Source organism: Eucyclogobius newberryi, unplaced genomic scaffold (assembly GCF_026437365.1).
Source record: "Eucyclogobius newberryi isolate DKJ021-1_F unplaced genomic scaffold, fEucNew1.0.hap1 SCAF_10, whole genome shotgun sequence".
Lineage (NCBI taxonomy): Eukaryota > Metazoa > Chordata > Actinopteri > Gobiiformes > Gobiidae > Eucyclogobius > Eucyclogobius newberryi.
Genome location: NW_027315724.1, coordinates 25,448,200 through 25,466,506, shown reverse-complemented (window position 1 = coordinate 25,466,506; position 18,307 = coordinate 25,448,200). Strand labels below are relative to the sequence as shown.

Genomic DNA, 18,307 nt, shown 5'->3' with positions numbered 1-18,307 from the left:
AGATCCATGATACCAACCGCCATAAAATACCAAAGAAGAAGAAGAAGAAGGTAGATTCCAAACACGTCTGTCACGTGTAATCGTGGATCTATTATATTATCGGGGCGCATAAATGTCCACTTGGAGAAGCTTGTAACATTGCGCTAACCCTCCACACCAACAGGGGGCGTTTATCTTCAGAGTTCGCCTACATTTGAGCGCCCACCACGGGTGCCTGCGCTTTCCGGTCCTCCATCGGAACAAAAATAAAGACACAACATTTATGCTTTTCGGATTTAGGGCTAAAGGATTTCTTCACATCCGCACAACACGGTGTGAGTTTGTGCGGCCTCCAACATGGCGCCGACCATTCAGAGTCAGGCTCAGCGGGAAGACGGACACAGGTAAAGGAAGGAGAAGGATCACTACAGTAACCATGGAGCTATTAGTAACCCGTAACGTAGCACTTCTGCATGTAGCTGCCTTCATCATTCCTCATATAAAAACAGAAGGCAATTTGGAACTAGCTTTACATTAGTACATTATAGCAGTTGTAACGTCTATTCTGTGGGAAATCTATAATCACAACGAGAGCTTAATCACATTTTAATGAATGCTAAACTAACTGTAAACATTACATTATTCCCTTTTGCCATTTTCTTAATTAAATATATTGTTGTTTCAGTCGGCCATCTTCTCACAGAACTGTCCCTGAGAGGTAAGACAGTTGGTTTACTCTAAAACTCATCGGTTAATCGGTAACAATAAATGAACTGTACCCATGTGTTTTATTCAGATCAGGGGTTGTTTGTCGTGTGAAATACTGCAACAGTCTTCCTGACATCCCCTTTGACCCCAAGTTCATCACATACCCGTTTGACCAGCACAGGTGACGTTTTACAGTTTCTCATCTTAACACTGATACTGACACAAATGTACCCAGTGATGTAAACATGCGTTACCACTGTGACTCTGGTCTCTTTTGTAATAGTTGTTAATGCTTTAGATTTGTACAGTACAAAGCGACATCTCTGGAGAAGCAGCATAAACATGAGCTACTGACCGAACCAGACCTGGGAGTCACCATTGACCTCATAAACCCTGATACTTATCGTATTGACCCCAACAGTAAGACCTGCGTTTTAAAATCTGTAGCATATTGTAAATGTGTGAGGTTTTACATGTTTGGTTTGATGGTTGTATTCTCATTGCCAGTATTGTTGGATCCAGCTGATGAGAAACTGCTAGAAGAAGACATCCAGGCTCCATCCAGTTCAAAGCGGTATGTACAACTGTTACAATAATATGGCTTTAAATATGATTGATTTTTGAAGGTGATATTTAATATTACTGTTATTTTTTATATTGACGTAATAAGATTATAATTAAGAACGATAATTCCAGTAAATCCTTTTCTAAATTATCCTTTTTTAAGTTGGAATCAATGCAAAAAATGGCACAATCAAGGCTTTAGTTGGTAGTTAGAATCTGTAATGAGTAATTTCCCCCCAATACAGTTTAAATTTCCAGACCATAAGTAGAGTTGAATATTTTTTAGAAAAAAATCTCTCCCTGCATTTAGATTTGCAATTCATGTTTAGGGTGCATGTTTTAAACATGTGTAGGAGCAAAACATATTAATAAAATAATGCTGTGCATTACAATGTTTTCAAACATCAAGATTTGCAGGTTTTCTGCTACATAAAAATTATGTTACTTAAAGAATTGCTTTGTTTGCGATTTTCCCATTGCAACCACTTAAGTTGTGATTTTGGTTTGATTATTAATCTTGCAGCCTTCATCTAGAAATACAATTATGTATATCTGTAATTTATTGAAATATGACTCAATATATAGTTATAATTATTGTCACGGTATACATGGCTAACTATTTGAATTGTGTGATCAGACATTTTTCAAATCTTATTTTTGCCCATAAGGTCACAGCAGCATGCGAAAGTTGTTCCATGGATGAGAAAAACGGAGTACATTTCCACAGAGTTTAACAGATATGGTGTCTCTAATGAGAAAGTGGAAGTCAAGTAAGTGTGTCCAAGTGTTTGTTTTTCTTCATCTGTAAGTCTACATGTAGCCCATAACTTATGTGGTTTTAGGATTGGAGTTTCTGTCAAACAACAATTCACAGAAGAAGAGATTTACAAAGACCGAGACAGTCAGATTTCGGCTATTGAGAAGACATTTGATGATGCACAGAAACCTGTAAGTAATCTTTTTTTTAATTTATTTTTTTTATACGAATTACTGTATACAAGCTCTTTGTATGTTTGAGTATTGAACTCTGCATGTTTTTCTTTGCAGATTGCTCAGCACTACAGTAAACCCAGAGTTACTCCTGTGGAGGTATTGCCCGCATTCCCAGACTTTAAGGTGAGTACACATTGTGATAATACACATACAAATTGTATCTATCATTTCATATATAATTTTTTTATTTTTTATTCCTTAGATGTGGATCAACCCATGTGCTCAAGTCATTTTTGATTCGGATCCTGCTCCTAAAGACATATCGGGACCTGCAGGAGTGGAAATGATGTCTCAAGCCATGATTAGGTACAACATTGGTTTAGTTTGTTGTTGTTGACGACCCGTTACATTACCTTCCCTAACACTTTTTATAATACAGGGGAATGATGGATGAAGAAGGTAATCAGTTTGTGGCTTACTTCCTGCCCAATGAAGAAACTATTCGGAAACGCAAAAGAGATTCTGATGAGGGTGTGGATTATATGGCTGAGGACCTGTAAGTAAAATCACTGTTCAAATTATTCTGACTTTTGAAGGTTTTTAAAAAAAACAACGTTTATTTTGTTTGCTTTTTGAAGGTATGATTACAAGATTGCCAGAGAGTACAACTGGAACGTTAAGAACAAAGCCAGCAAAGGTTATGAAGAAAACTACTTCTTCATCTTCCGTGATGGCGATGGTGTTTATTACAATGAACTTGAAACTAGGTAACATCTAAATGACAAAATGCTTTGGCTTGTCTCATCTGTTTGAATATACATAGTTGGACCAGATGCTGTTTTATTGAATACTTGTTTCTCTTCCCTTGTAGAGTGCGTCTAAGTAAGAGAAGAGCTAAAGCTGGAGCACAGTCCACCACAAATGCTGTGCTGGTTTGTAAGCACAGAGATATGAATGAGAAAGAGCTTGAAGCACAGGTAAATAATGTTATAATACTAATAGAATCTTTGACCATTGGTTACTAAGCTTTTTTGTCTTTAGTAGTGTTGTCTCACACTCTAAATGCACTAAATAGCCAAATATATATTTTTATGTTTTAATGCTGTATATTCCAAAATTAACCTGCAGAAATTTTGAGTTTGAGAAAAGTACTACAGAGAATTATTTTTTTTCCAAATACTATTTAATTCACACTTCATTTTAAATCTGAAGTCATTCCACCTTGGCAAGTGCTCTCATCCCCCCAGGGGTCCTTATTCCCCTTGGTTGTGAAACGCTGTTTTGACTACCTAACTGCCTTTATAATGGCCATTCACTGAACAAGTTGTAACCTTTACAATTTGGTTTACTTTTAATTTCTAGGAGGCTCGTAAAGCTCAGTTGGAGAATCATGAACCAGAGGATGAGGAGGAAGACATGGATAAAGATTTGCGGGACTCTGGTCAGTATTTAGAAACCAGCCACTTTTTTGTTCATGTACATTTTCTTTCCTGTGTTGACCTAAAAATGTCTTTTTACAGGTGATGACAAAGGGAAGGGGAGTGGCAGTGAAGGAGAGAACTTTGGCAGTGACTCAGAAGAAGATGAAGAGCCGGAGCAAAGGGAAGAGGAAGAGGAGGATGAGAGCCGAGAGAAGCGGAAGAGGAAGACCAGTGGCAGTGGCAGTGAGAGCGGAGAAGACCGCACCAGAGAATTGCGTGATGAAGAGGAGATCTTTGGCAGTGACGACGACAGTGAGGAAAATGAGCCCAAGAACTCTGTGCGGAGCAGTGGAGATGAAGGCAGTGAGGACGAGGAGGCAAACAGAGGAGGCAGCAGAAGTCGCAGTGCCTCTCCAGCTCACAGTGATCACAGCAGCGCCCATTCAGAGGCACGTGCTCAGAGCGCCAGCGGCAGCGAGCGGGCCTCAGACTCTAGTGATGCCAGTGACAGTGAATAGTCTGTATGCCGTACAGCTTTGTGAAGAGCAACTGCCATTGCACTGCTCCTTACACCAAGTTGACTTCATTAATAGCTGCGACATTAGTCCAATCTTGGGGTGTATACTCTTAATTACCAGCTAATCATTTTGGAAACATTTAATCATTTGATTCAATTTTATTTGTAGATTTCAACATTTTGAATGATGATAAAGTGGATGTCTATACCCTCCCCCTGTGGTAGAAAGCCATTGTGCTACAACTTTGTAATAAAATCCAGGTGACATTTTATACATGTTTGATCATTGCTGCTGAATTATTTTTTAGTCACTGGAGAATTGAAAGAATGTTTTAAATCTTAAGCATACAAAGTGGGCCAAGTTTAATGAATATAGTTTCAGAACCTGATAAAATATATAAAGCCGTATCTTAATATTTGTATTAAACACATAAACGTCTATAATTACACATGAGGTGAAGGACATGGAAAAAAGCTATGGGCGTGGCTACATTACGCACTATCCAGACGTGTGACGTTCCGTCAGCGTCTTACGTGAACTAAAAATCGAAGTAGATTTCTCCAGGCGTACTCTTTTATTCTCTGTATATGCAATAAACAATTTAGTACATATGTAATGTGACATGGTATTAGAAGGACCGGAACTCGCTTCTGTAAGGGAATAACGTTAGGAAACACAGCGTATGGGACCGAAATCTGCGCTTCTTCAGCTAAGCTCACGTTATTGTATCCATTAGCAAAAGTGCTATCGCCAAAGCTACACTTAGCTTTTCCTCCCCTATCGTCGAGCTAAGCTAAGTAGTAGCACTTAGCCAGGGTCGCTAACCACTGACAACTGACAAAGGTAAACACCCAACTCTCCATGAATATTGGTTGCGTGTTTATGCACATACAACTTGTTTTAGTTTCTGAAAGCTTCTGGATGTGCACATTGAAGCGGCGCAGTGTGAGCAGAGGTTTTGTGCCCAGGCAAAGTAATGAGCCTAAAAGCGGCAGCAGCAACAGCGTCAACGATAAACAATACAAATCTTCTATCTCCTCTTGACTAGGCCGATCCAGCCAACACTTGCTAAGAACCTCTTTGATATACACTTTTCGTGGCATTTTTGCACTGTTTCAGTACCATTATGCTGTATTTGAAACGAAGGGCCCTTTGACAGAGTTTCAGCCAGTCATTTGGGTGTGTTCGGGTAAATGTTGGCCCAATGTTACAGGTGTTACTGGTGCTGTCTGCAGTTTGACTGCTCCTTGTTTCACGACCCATGCGCCCGCATAACTGTGATGCTTATTTTAGCATCTCACAGAAAGGGTTGTTAAGTGCGTTCACATAAACAACACAAAATGTATTCATATATTGCTTATTTTTTCTGCTAAAAGATATTCAGTGTATTAGTTGGAAATTGCGACTGTCTTACTAACACAATTTGAAGACTGAAGAAAATGTGAATTGTTCTTTTATTTTGTACACTGATGTTTTTGATTTTTCCAAAATTGTTATTAACAGTAATTCGTTAATTGACCAGGGCTTAAAATTAACCTTTTTTATTAATTTAGATCTTGTTTAACCATGTTTCTTTTATAGGTAATGGAGGATGCAACTTTGGATATGATAAAGTAAGGAGCGCTAACAGTGAGCCAAACCTACCATCAGCATCAATCCTTTCATGCCACAGCCTGTATTGAACCTGTAGCTAAACCATGTGAGGGCTCCTTCTCTGGTCTGGGGGCATCTCAGGACTTTACATTCATCCCCGCTGTGCGGGGAGGACTTTTTCTATCTGTGTGTAACTGAGTAGTCATTAGGTAGACTGTACCTGTCTCCTACCTAAGGAGGCACGCCATGATGTTCCGAGACCAGGTAGGAATACTCACAGACTGGTTCAAAGGCTGGAATGAGTGTGAACAGACGGTAGCACTGTTGTCCCTCCTAAAGAGGATTTCCCGCACCCAAGCTCGCTTCTTGCACATCTGCCTTGAGCACTGGCTGGCAGACTGCACAGAGATTCACATACTAGAAGCAGAGGCCAACAATGCAGGTAAGAGAAAACTGCAGTTGATTTAATACTGTTCCATTGTTTTCTTTGTTATTTTAGAATGTAACTCGCAAAACCATTTCTAAATGACTAATTAGGTTCTCTTAAACTGTGCCCCCATCCTCAGCTATTGTTAGCCAGTGGCACCAGGAGTCAAAGGAGAAAGTGGTGTCCTTGCTGCTGTCTCATTTGCCGCTCTTGCAGCCACGCAACAGTGAAGCCAAATGTGAATATATGAAGCTGCTGCAGAAAGTATTGAGTCACACTATTGAAAGCAGCTTGTTTGTGGAGGAGAGCAGACAGCTGTTGTCTTACGCGCTCATCCACCCGGCCACCACACTGGAGGACCGCACATCTCTTGCCATGTGGCTAAACCACCTGGAGGAGCACTTATCCAGTGGTTATGCACCCACTCGAGCCCCCTCCAGCCCTTACCACCCTCACCATGGCTCAGACGAATGGCAAAGTTCTGCTGAGGTCCTGGATCCAGGCCTCATTTGGCAAGACAAGTCCGGCTCCTCTAGTACCTCTCCAGCTGGCCAAAATGGACACATGCCTTTCCCAGGCGGAATGTCCTCACCCATCAACAGCAATAATGCAGGTAGGGTTTCCAGAGTAATTTCACTTGCCCCAAGAATCATTTTTTACTAACTAACAAAACAAATACATTTTTACAGGCATGGGTGATCAAATGCAGCCAAGTCCTTTGAAAAAATCAATGTCCATCATTCCCTCTAGTCCCCAAGCATGTGGCTCTGAGTGGTTATGCCAGGATGAACAAGGAGGTCGACAGGCTTACATCTCAACAGATCATGCCCCTCTGTCACCCCAGAGCAGTGTTGCATCCTCAGGCAGTGAGCAGACAGATGATCAGGGCTGTATGCGCAACACTTTCCAAGAGGACGGCAGTGGCATGAAAGGTACTGAGGCAATTATGTTTCAACGGCTTTGTGTGCTATTTAATCATAACATTTATTTTGTGTGTTTTTTACTTGCGTTTTAAGATGTTCCTGCATGGCTGAAGAGTCTCCGGCTTCATAAATATGCATCACTTTTCTCTCAGATGACCTATGAGGAGATGATGATTCTTACAGAGCAGCATCTGGAGTCACAGGTTTGTGAGAATACATTTTACAATTTAAGTTTGGACCAGATTTTTATCATCCAATCCTTTTTATAATATAATTTATAATTTCCAAGCTATACTATGAATAAAGCATTACATGGACTTCTAATATGTGAAATAGAAAGCTATCCTCATCACGTCTTCTCTATGTATTTAGTGAAAGATTATTTATCATGTAAATAATGCATATATGTATACATAACATTTGTGCTTAACTGTTTACTGATTATTTTTGTTTATTGCTGTCTTTAGAATGTTACTAAAGGAGCTAGACATAAAATTGCCTTAAGTATCCAGAAGCTGCGAGAAAGACCAAGTGTGCTACGATCCTTAGAAAAGGTATAGAACTATTTCTGCCTCATAAAACTCACCAAGTCACACCAGATAATAAATTGCAAATTGTATCAATTCTACAGGATATTTTGGAAGGTGGAAATTTGCGTAATGCGCTCCAAGAATTGCAGCAGATCCTCATGACGCCTATCAAAACCTATAGTCCTCCCAGTATTTCGCAAATCACCCAAGACTCACCGCCTTCAGACTCTGCTAAGGCCACAGTGGATAAAGAGTCTGTGCTAGAGGGGTTCACGCCCCACAACCCTCCGCCCTGTGACGGGGACTCCTCTAGCACGCCCATCTCTGACAGTGATATTCCTGGACAGTTCACTCGGGTGATGGGAAAAGGTAAGATAAATTTTATCAGGTGTTTGTACAACCATCCAAGCTTTTACAATATTACACTGTGCCGTCAGTGAGTGCTATTAAATCAGCTGTTCTAGTCAGTTGTATTGGCACAATGTTTCATTAAACAGAAAAAAGTAGAATTTTACATTTAATACTTCAACTGTTTTTCTTCTTTTTTTCTTGCAGTGTGCACGCAGTTGCTTGTTTCAAGGCCAGATGAGGAGAATATTAGCTGTTACCTTCAACTTATTGAAAAATGTCTCACACATGAGGTAAAAGATTCAACCCTAACCCTACTGACATTGATGCATCAATTTCCTTTTTGTCTTATGTCAATGATATCAATGAATCAATTGTCCATTTTCCTACTTCTATTTTTAGGCATTCACTGAAACTCAAAAAAAAAGGCTTGTGTCCTGGAAGCAGCAGGTCCTCAAACTGCTCCGCCTGTTCCCTCGGAAAGCTATGCTGGACATGCCTGTGTATCGACAGAAAGGGTGAGGCCTTTTTCTTTTCTATCTTTGTTTGTAAAAGCTTTGGTTTGTAAAATGACCCACTTTCTGCAGCTGGACATATGGGTCAAACTCGCTCCCCACAGCTGGATCTGTGAGTGCGGGAGTTGGACGAAGGGGTCAGAGGCAGTTCCAGATGACACCTCGAGGTCTCACCGCAGGACGCCTGGGTCTTCTGAGTCCCAGTGGAATGAGTGGGGCATCTCCACGGCACTCACTCACTAATCCTGCTTTAGCCGGCCAGGGTCGCCAGGTAAAACTGCTGTTTATGGATGACTGTTTATCTGTCATTGGCTTTGAACAAATAAGACATCATTTATAAATGATTCTAGAATTTTAACTTGTTTTCCAACGAACAGAGCCTGTGGTTCGCTAACCCTGGAGGAAGCAACAGCATGCCAAGTCAGAGTCGCAGTTCTGTTCAGCGAACACACTCGCTCCCTGTCCACACTTCTCCACAAACAATGCTCATGTTCCAGCAACAAGGTACTTTTATTACTCTCACTTTGAGCACTTTTCCCTATTCAACATTTTTCCCCATTTAATTGCTATGGCAGCGTCCCTTATGTTTCATCATTCTGAAACTCATGGATAGCTAATATTTTGAGGGCGTTTGGCTGCTCAAAATGCAGACATATGTTTTCGCTGTTAGCCTTCAACAAAATCACATATTATGAATAATCCAGAAGGTTTGGTTTATATTTATTTTTTGATGTGCTTCTAGTAATAATCCACAGACAATTCGGTAATTTACATGTTACTGATGAAGGGAGCGGATAAATTACATAAATATCTTGAAATGAACATCTTATATACTTTTATGGGGATTGGCCTCCGGGTTAGTGATGGAACTTATGACTCTTCAAAGGATTCAAATCGTCAGGATTCATTCAATTTAAAGAGCTGTTCAAAAGACATTATTTTATAAATTTGCGTCAATCACTGTAATAAGAAGAGCTTGCAGGATTTTTTGTGAGGGAACAGATGTCACCAAAGTGAGAGAAATAGGCCTCCTCGGTTTCCGTGCCCGTAGTTGTCTCCTCTCCAATGAACAAATTAAAAGAACAACTCACGCACCACCGTGACTCGATTCCCGACCGTTCAAAAGAATCGGATTGTTCTCCAGGTAGCATGGGCTAAAGCAGGGTCAGCTAACGTTTTGGCTTTGGGGGCCATCTTTAGAAGCTCATGCCCCCGAGTGTGCAACCATAGATGCTGTCACATATTTTACTTTTAGAGAAGCTCATTTGTTCACAATTCTATTTGAAATGTTATCCAACACAAACATTCCCACTTGGTTCAGGCAAAAAAAATACAATTGTGAAATTACAAGCGGGTACAAGTAATTTGGAAGTACACTCAAGTAAATTCCGGCATTCTGGCTGTCCGATGCTATTTTGCTAATATTTAGTTTTCTCCGCTACTGTCTTACTGTCCATAATTTCATAATTTATTCCGTGCCTGGATTTCCCGACCCAGGGGTAAGTGAATAGCATGGAAGACATGTTATTAATGCCCGACAGATTATTTGTAAAGTCACTTATCAAGCATTAACAGGTCAGAGTTTCCATGCCAAGTTTGATTTGACAGATTCATTAATATTTGACAATATCCACTGTTCACCTCAGAGGAATGCAATACATTTATTAACTGTTGAATATATCTTTTAGCACTTCAAATAATGAACTGTCATTGAAGACATCTCCCATATTTCCACAGAATGCCAACTTCCAGGGGCTGACCTAGAGATCAACCCTACGCTGGAGTCACTGTGCCTGAGTATGACGGAGCATGCCTTGGGGGGTAGGTGTCCTCCACAGCATGACCCTCATGGGCTATTAGGAAGCCTTGTGCCTCATTTCTTTCAGTGGGAGGGTGCAGATGGGTCTAAAACGGCTTGGTTTGCTTCAGGCAGACCCTTCCACTGCTCTATTGTGCAGGAAAGCAACAGTTCAGTAAACTCACTGTACGCAATTTCTGAAAATGTATTTTGATATACAAATTATATTCATCAAGGACAAGTTCAGTATGTTCAGTTAACAGCTATAATACACAAAGTCTTTTCCCCCCATGGATGCTAGGATACTCACAATCCTACAATATAGAGCGACAAGAGATGCTCGATTATGGAAAAATACAATCCAGGTTATTGATTCAAACAATCATTCACAATTCAATTAAAAAAACAAACTGAAGGAGGACAAGGAGAACTATCTAGAAGAAAAGAGTCTGTTATGAAGGTATTCTAAATGTGAGAAGCTCTAACCAGCTTTTTCACTCACAGAAACATGTTTGAACGCATCGATCGATTGTACCACATCAGTTGCGACAGATACAATTGCCGTACAACTGGTGTCACTTGTTAGATGATATGATGCATTACAGAAATTATGTATTTCTTATATCTAGTTTTTGTATTTTGTTTATATTTTTTAAAGTTTCATGCCAACCCTTTCTGTAGAGAAATGATCTGCATGTGTCCTAGTAAATGATGATAATTTTGGCATACTTTTTTAAAAGCTTAATTTTGAATGAACTATTATATCTTGATTATCTGCTTCCTTCCTTTAAAAATCTCCTTTTGTCTTTCCAGATGGAATTGACCGTACATCAACAATATAAAAAAGAAAAGAGAGAGAAACACTCTTCAGTGGGGGGCTGTTTGGTTCCTCGTCATCCAGCACAAAGTATATGTTTGCTTAAGAAAAAAGGCAAAGCAGTCACTACAAAATGACAAAACTGTGTATATGTTCTCTAATATTTTTGTACTTTATTATATACAACTAAGTTTATTAAAATGGAATACAGATGATTATTATATGACAGGACAGAGAAGGGGTTAACTGTGCCGCCTGCCTCATGTCACCTGCAGGACTGTGACATGCTGTGCAGCGTCGCAGTTTACCAGAACTGGACGGAAATACAGGAAAATGGTGCTGTTTTCAACAAGTTACTCTACTCCTCTTTTCCACTGGTCCTAGTGCAAGTCTGCGGTCAGGAAGAGACTGATAGCCCAGGCCCTTAGACAATAGTATATAGATAGACATTTTCCAGCCAGAAGTAAGGCACTTTTTAAATAAGGCACTACATATTAAACCCCAACAATTAATTTACCAAATGGCATCACTTAAAACATTGCCTTGGTATATTTCAATACATATTCTAGCCTTGGTAATTGCTGTGTATCCAGTGCCATTGATAGGCTTTGTATTGATTAGAGCTTTCCCAAGTCCTTTGTATTTTGAAAAACAAGTTTGTATGAACAAATGGCTTGTTATTTCAACAGTAATCCTTTATCTAGCTTGTGGCCCTATACTTATTCTTTTCTTTTACAACGCCAAAGAGAGGTTCTGCATTTGTCGATTTGAGGAGTGAAAGGAAACAAAGGCTGTCTTTTCCCCCAGAGAACAGCAATTTGAAGAATTGATGCCAGCTGCAATTTGTTTCGTTATTTTCTGTCCGACTACATACATGATGATGAATCTCATTTTGTGCTGAGGAATGTCCAGAGTGAATAAGGGCTGGGGCAGTCTGTGGTGGAGGGAGAGCTAGTCATATTGAATAATAAAAGCGGGAAGTGTAGAGGTTTTTCAATTTGCACTCTTAATGCTGGGTGAGAAAACTAAATGAAAGCCTTCTCGACCCCGTGCCACCCGTGTGATTGGATCTGGGAAACAGAACTTGATCTGGTTAATAACCTCTGGTGAGCAGCGTGTCATCTCACTGCCCGTTTCCTCAATGGCCAAGGTGATGATTTGATGAATCATACTTTTCAAGGTGCTTGACGATGTTGATGTTTCTGTTTGTGTCTCCGTGTGTTTCACTTTCAGATCCTAACATTATCATGTGGTATCAGTGTTGAATCAAAATCTGTCTTATAAAGCCTCTGTCTTTGAATGTGGCAGAGCGGAGGTGCATGTATGTGTTATATGGTCTTAACTATTGGATCACTTTTGGTTGTATCAAAAGGCAGGGATAACCATATTTTATTTCAGCAGAGCCATAGGAGGTCTGTGTAGTAAAGTGGTTATTTACAGATATTTTTTTCCAGTTGTATTTTTTACCCTTCATGTGATACTGTTAACTTATGCTTATTTTCTATATTAGCATGTTTTGCCACACTAATACAGCATTGTTGTAGATAAAGGACATGGTGGTTGACGGATAACAATAGTCGCCAAAAACTCAAAAGAAATCCTAACTAATGTTGTATGTTGCATTTAAATGTCACTGTTTACATCTGTGGGATAACACCCATCTCATGATATGTGACATCAATATATTATTTTTTGTATCAATATAAAAACTGAAGCTTTCTTACATAGTAGGCACTTAGGTGGAGCCCGAAAGACACATTTTATACTTATTCATTGTTTTATTTTTGAAATGTACAAGAGATACCACCTGTTTCTGATCATGCAGTGACAAGAGGAATGCCGTTCATGGCCTTGTGATCAGTGGCCCAAATGTCCAGAGAAACTGTGGTGGGACATGTCGAATGCACAGCTCCAATGTAAACTTTGTGTTGCTCCAATGGTCCTGAGCAGTAGTGTAGTCGTTGATTTCTTCAGAGCAGGCTCTTGGATAGATCTGACTAGCTAATGCGTCATACTCATGTCCACAAATAACTTCTGTGAATTAACAATGTTTATCAATTTAAAACTGTTTTTAACAATTCACTTTACTGTAAAATCAACTGTTTTGTTACTTAAAGCTCAGATAGTCCTTTTCATAACCTTTGCCAACTGAACATTTCTGCTTACAGAGACAGGTACTGTTTGTCAAAGGTTCCAGCAGGGCATGGAAGTTTATTTGAGCCTTTATTTTGTAATTTTCAAACACCTATAGGTGGCCAAGGAACATGTGTACTCAATGTTTACATTCCACTGATGAGTGAAATGATTTGGAAAATTCATTCACAAATTTAACATTTTGTATTCTTCCTGCTGCATCCGCTGGGGGGGGTCCAGAATTATCAGTGGAGACGTGTACCAAATGGTCCTGAGGTCATATTAATGTCCCTGCCAGGTTTAATAGCTCTAGTCATCTGAATGCTACGCTGTATCATTCATTGTCTTGTACAATTTATATTTAAGTATAAATACCCCAAGATTTTCTAATATTTTGTGAACCCTTTGCATCTGTTGCTAATACTTTTTACTGTCACTTGTGTTTATGGTCTGAGGTGCAGCATCCATCGGGTCACTGACAGTTTAAATAAAGAGTTCACTTCTTTTGCATCTTCATTTGTAGGTTGTCACTTTGTCTTGGGCACGTTTTGAGATCCCGAAATGGTTAACAATCCCAGTTCCCCTCAACTTCCGGGTTATTCGATTCGGCAGAAGAATTCGCTCGACAGAGCCTCTTTTCCTTAGCTATTGGCTTGATTTTAAACCGAGATTTTTTTATATTTACATAAGTATACTGAAGAAGACATCTGGAAATTCAATTGTTACTCCTTGGGTAAGCTGCCTATCATGATGTCCTTCAAATGAGGCAAATTATTGAGCATTTCTGTATGGACAAACAGGTTAGCACAATGCTATATGCTGAATGTTGTACACAAACTGCTGTCGTCAGCATCGCGACGGTATAAACTGTAGATTATCGGCCAGATATGCATCATTTACAAATGTTTAACGTGACTAATTGATGAACTTGGTATTATGTTTACATGGGACGTAGTGTTGTTACTTCTGAAGCTAACGCAGCTAACTTTCTTTCGCTTCCCTAGCATAGCTGCCTCCTATTTGATCATAGTTATTTGATTTGCTTGCGTGGCTCTATTAAAATATCGTTTGTTGGATACGCGACAGTTAAACGTGAATATTGGGTTAAACCATTGAAGCATATAAATGTTATTAATTTACAGATATTTAATTATAGCTCGTGTTATTGATATGATTGATATGTTATGGGTTTAACCAGACTGCATCAAGCTAACACGTGAGTTTTTCAAGTTTTCAGATTTATTCTCTGTTTTGCAGATTTACCATTGGCCAAAGAAATTCACTGTTGTCATGAACAGAAGAACCTTTTGTTGGACATTGCATTGTTCTTACTGACCATTCTACCAACTCTCTGATCAACTTGATTCATAGCACAAAATCATGTCATTGCCAAAGGATCCAGGCAATCGGGGTAAAGAGAGAGAGCGGGGAGCACGGCCTAAAGTGAGACAAAGCCGTTCAGAGGAGAGGCGGGACACCGGTGCTGGGAGGAAATCTGGAAAAGCAAAGAAAAAAGGCCTTACTGCTCATGATCCCACCACAGAGCGCCCAGTGAGTGATGGCTTTGAGTATGGGGAGCTCCTAAATGACCTCGAAACCAGGGACAATTTGTCATTTTTCCCCCTGAAGGAGAACTGGAGGCGGCAGGGATCAGAAGGCACTGGTTCTGTATCGGGACAGGAGAGGGCAGTAACGAGGCCTGGGCTGGGGACACTAAACTCTGCAACAGAATTGCTTGCTTCTGGTGATGCTGAGGGCAGAGGATCAAACAACAGCCGCACCTTAAGGCAAAAGATTCAAGACGCTATGGGGCAGTGTTTTCCAATAAAGTCACACAGTGCAGCTGCCACACCAGTGCCTCCGCAGGCTGTGTCACCATCCACGGCCTGTCCATCCTCAAGGCGTAAGATCCATCTCAGTGAGTTGATGCTGGATGACTGCCCTTTTCCCGTAGGATCAGAGTTGGCTCAGAAGTGGTACCTCATTAAGCAGCACACAGCCCCCATCACACAGCCACCCATACTTGATTCTGCTGTTGTCTGCAATGCTCCGCCTGCAGCGATGGCCCCGGTGGTGGAGGATGTCGATGACAAGTTGCGAGAACGCCGTCGAATCAGCATTGAACAAGGTGTTGAGCCTCCACCCAATGCAGAGATCCACACATTTGAAGTCACTGCTCAACTGAACCAGCATTACAAACATGGTCCTAAACTGGCACATGGCATGAATGATTTAGCAGGAAGTGACCGAGCCAGTGTCATCCAGCAGCAGCTGCTCCTGCAGAGGCAGCAGCAGCACCAACTCCTCCTCCAGAGCTGCCTCGATACTCTGGACGAGGTGGTGGCATCTGCCTCAGCCGCAGCCCATGCCTCTGACTCCGACTCAAGTGAGACCTCCGAAATTCAAGCCCCCGACCTGCCGTCTCAAGCCATACTGCCTCAGACTGAGCCAAATGACAAACCCAATGATGGCTACCGCATTCACACTCAAATCGACTATATTCACTGTTTGGTTCCAGACTTGCTCCAAATAACCAATCTGCCGTGTTACTGGGGGGTGATGGACCGCTACGAGGCAGAGACACTGCTGGAGGGAAAACCTGAAGGAACATTCCTACTGCGTGACTCCGCTCAGGAGGACTACCTCTTCTCTGTGAGCTTTCGACGCTACGGCCGCTCGTTGCATGCACGAATCGAACAGTGGAATCATAACTTTAGTTTTGACGTTCATGACCCCAGTGTGTTCCATGCCCCCACTGTCACCGGTTTGTTGGAACACTACAAGGACCCAAACTCTTGCATGTTCTTCGAGCCTCTTCTGTCCAACCCCATCTCCCGTACACAGCCCTTTAGTTTACAACACGTTTGCCGAGCCGTTATCAGCAGCTGTACAACATATGATGGTATTAATATGCTTCCCATTCCGAATTCTTTGAAAAAACACTTGAAAGAGTATCACTACAAGCAGAGGGTGCGTGTACGAAGAATGGATACCTGGTGGGAATAAAAACAATACAATGTTGATTGAAATATTTACAGTTGAACCCAAAATTATTCCGTGAACTCTATTGAATTTTATTTATCTTCATAATTTAAGCTCGTGGGTCTGAGTTTAGACACTTGAATCATGCTTTTCCCCTTTGGTTATGGGCTTTAAATGCCATGCAGAGCAGAAGTAGAAATAAAAGTATGACCTAGCCTGGTATTCAATCACTTGTATGCCATAACCCACTGTAATGGACCTACTTTTTCCTGCTGTATGTGTTTGTCTTCTTACTAAACTGCACTGATGGGAACAATGTAATCCGACTAATATTGCACTTTCTTATTCTTTTATCATTTAATTAAATTTAGTTCCATCATGTTCAAGTGCTCTGTACATAGTTTTTTTCTTCAAGTGTGACTAAATCAGCTTAATTATCTGTCGCTGAGAGTTCAAAGTATCCTATTGTGAATGGAGTTGATTATAATGGATTTGTTCATCACTCGCGTGCTGGGAATGTGGATCACACGCTGACAAGGTTTTCAACTACTTGTAACTGAGGTATAGAAGTGCAGGATGTTTCTAGTATTATTCATAATCTTCCATATCGAGCTGGGTGCTGATTATAATGGGTAAGAGGATGACATATGCTACCTGCTCCTAGTCGGAGCTAGCTGAATATAATTGTATTCATGCTAAGGCACAATGGGGAACATTCATTCATTTAGAGCAGCATAGCAAACTGGAATCTTTATCGTTCTCCAATACTATTCTTTTTATTTTTTACTGTCTTAAGAATCTCTTCTTTCTTCTGCTGTGTTACTAGTTGGTAATAGCAGTGTCATTAACGAAGTAAATTGTGTGGATTAGTTATAATGGCAGATGGAGATCATTACAATCCAAACACATTGCATTGATAAGTGTTTGGTAAGACTGCGACGAGCGGGCCCCTGTCCCAGAAGTACCCCGCTTAAGGCCCAAAGTCACGGGGATAGGATCCAGTCACCCGCGACGACTAATAAGAACAAGCTGTAGAAAATTAATGTTTGGTAAGAGCAGAATGTCATTACTATAGCACAAATGAACACGAATGGTAGCTTATGTTTAGTGGTTTGAAGTGACGAATCAAACAAATTCCTTGGTGAACGGCCGGCCTTAGTTTGACTGCAACACAGATTTGTGCTGTGAGACCCAATAAACTGTTAAACCACCAACATTTTAAAATGTCCGACAAACATTTACAGACGTACTGGAGTACTGTTTTCCTCTATTGAAGCTTTAAACGTCTGTATTATAAGAATGTTCCAAATTCCGGAATGGAGGTTAAATGATGGTGCACTGTAGCTTTTCTTGTCTCCGTGAACATTGCTTTGCCTGGAATGTTCTACAGTAAGGCATTGCACTGGTATATTTCCATGGCTGTAAGCACCTGGCAAGGCAGCTTTATTTGTTGAGCACATTTCATACACAAGGCAATTCAAAGTGCTTCACATGATGCATTAAATGCATTAAAAAATGCATTAAAATCACAAAGAAATCACAAAGAAATTACAGACCACATACATAGCATTCCAGACACTCTTACCCATATTTTTTTGACATCGACAGCAAAGTGTCTCCGGGATGGACACGTCACCTTTAGATTGATTCTTTCCCATATCAGCGCAGCTAAGTTACTGGTCAGATATTGCTATAAAACTCTCCATAGAAACGAGCTGGTGACATGCTGTTCTCACCAGAAGAAAAGTTGCATAAAAAGCTCTCACATTTCAGGTTTTTATAACAAAAAATAGAATAAGCAACAATTTAGTCAGTTAAGAGAAAGGATTGACAAAATACAATTTTACAGCCTCAAACTTGTATTTGAGCTTCACAAAAAGTAGAACTAGTTGTAAACTGTAACATATTTGTAGATACAATTAAAAATCTGGATTTTTTTCTTCATCAGAAATGCTCTTTACAATCTCCTATTAAATAAACTGAATCCAAATAGTCTAATGTGCCATAAAAAAATTGCATGTGCATAATTATTATGTAACCTGTATTTAAAGATTAATGTTATTATCAAACAAAAAGTAGTGTTTGATTTTTACAAACCTCATGCCTGAATATGTCTAC

At 40.3% G+C, this 18,307-nt stretch overlaps 3 protein-coding genes across 3 annotated transcripts; all 3 read left to right on the top strand.

The window, feature by feature from the left end:
• The first annotated feature begins 207 nt into the window (after window positions 1–207).
• On the top strand, window positions 208–4,134 carry paf1 (PAF1 homolog, Paf1/RNA polymerase II complex component). The gene is made up of 14 exons (XM_072464322.1): window positions 208–383; window positions 665–697; window positions 776–868; window positions 986–1,107; window positions 1,195–1,261; window positions 1,920–2,021; window positions 2,094–2,199; window positions 2,299–2,367; window positions 2,447–2,550; window positions 2,624–2,740; window positions 2,823–2,951; window positions 3,056–3,161; window positions 3,547–3,625; window positions 3,705–4,134. Exons 1-14 carry the CDS (start codon window positions 337–339, stop codon window positions 4,121–4,123), a joined length of 1,593 nt encoding a protein of 530 aa, XP_072320423.1. The 5' UTR covers window positions 208–336; the 3' UTR covers window positions 4,124–4,134.
• A 511-nt stretch (window positions 4,135–4,645) lies between these two features.
• Window positions 4,646–13,723, top strand: samd4b (sterile alpha motif domain containing 4B). Its single transcript, XM_072464321.1, has 13 exons — window positions 4,646–4,966; window positions 5,705–6,158; window positions 6,283–6,756; window positions 6,833–7,075; window positions 7,160–7,269; window positions 7,534–7,620; window positions 7,698–7,965; window positions 8,152–8,237; window positions 8,347–8,462; window positions 8,532–8,730; window positions 8,837–8,963; window positions 10,197–10,280; window positions 11,071–13,723. The coding sequence occupies exons 2-13, from the start codon at window positions 5,963–5,965 to the stop codon at window positions 11,097–11,099; spliced, it is 2,019 nt and encodes a 672-aa protein (XP_072320422.1). The 5' UTR covers window positions 4,646–4,966; window positions 5,705–5,962; the 3' UTR covers window positions 11,100–13,723.
• Window positions 13,724–13,875: 152 nt separating this feature from the next.
• socs9 (suppressor of cytokine signaling 9) lies at window positions 13,876–16,566 on the top strand. The gene is made up of 2 exons (XM_072464320.1): window positions 13,876–13,940; window positions 14,465–16,566. Exon 2 carries the CDS (start codon window positions 14,588–14,590, stop codon window positions 16,211–16,213), a length of 1,626 nt encoding a protein of 541 aa, XP_072320421.1. The 5' UTR covers window positions 13,876–13,940; window positions 14,465–14,587; the 3' UTR covers window positions 16,214–16,566.
• Window positions 16,567–18,307: the final 1,741 nt, after the last annotated feature.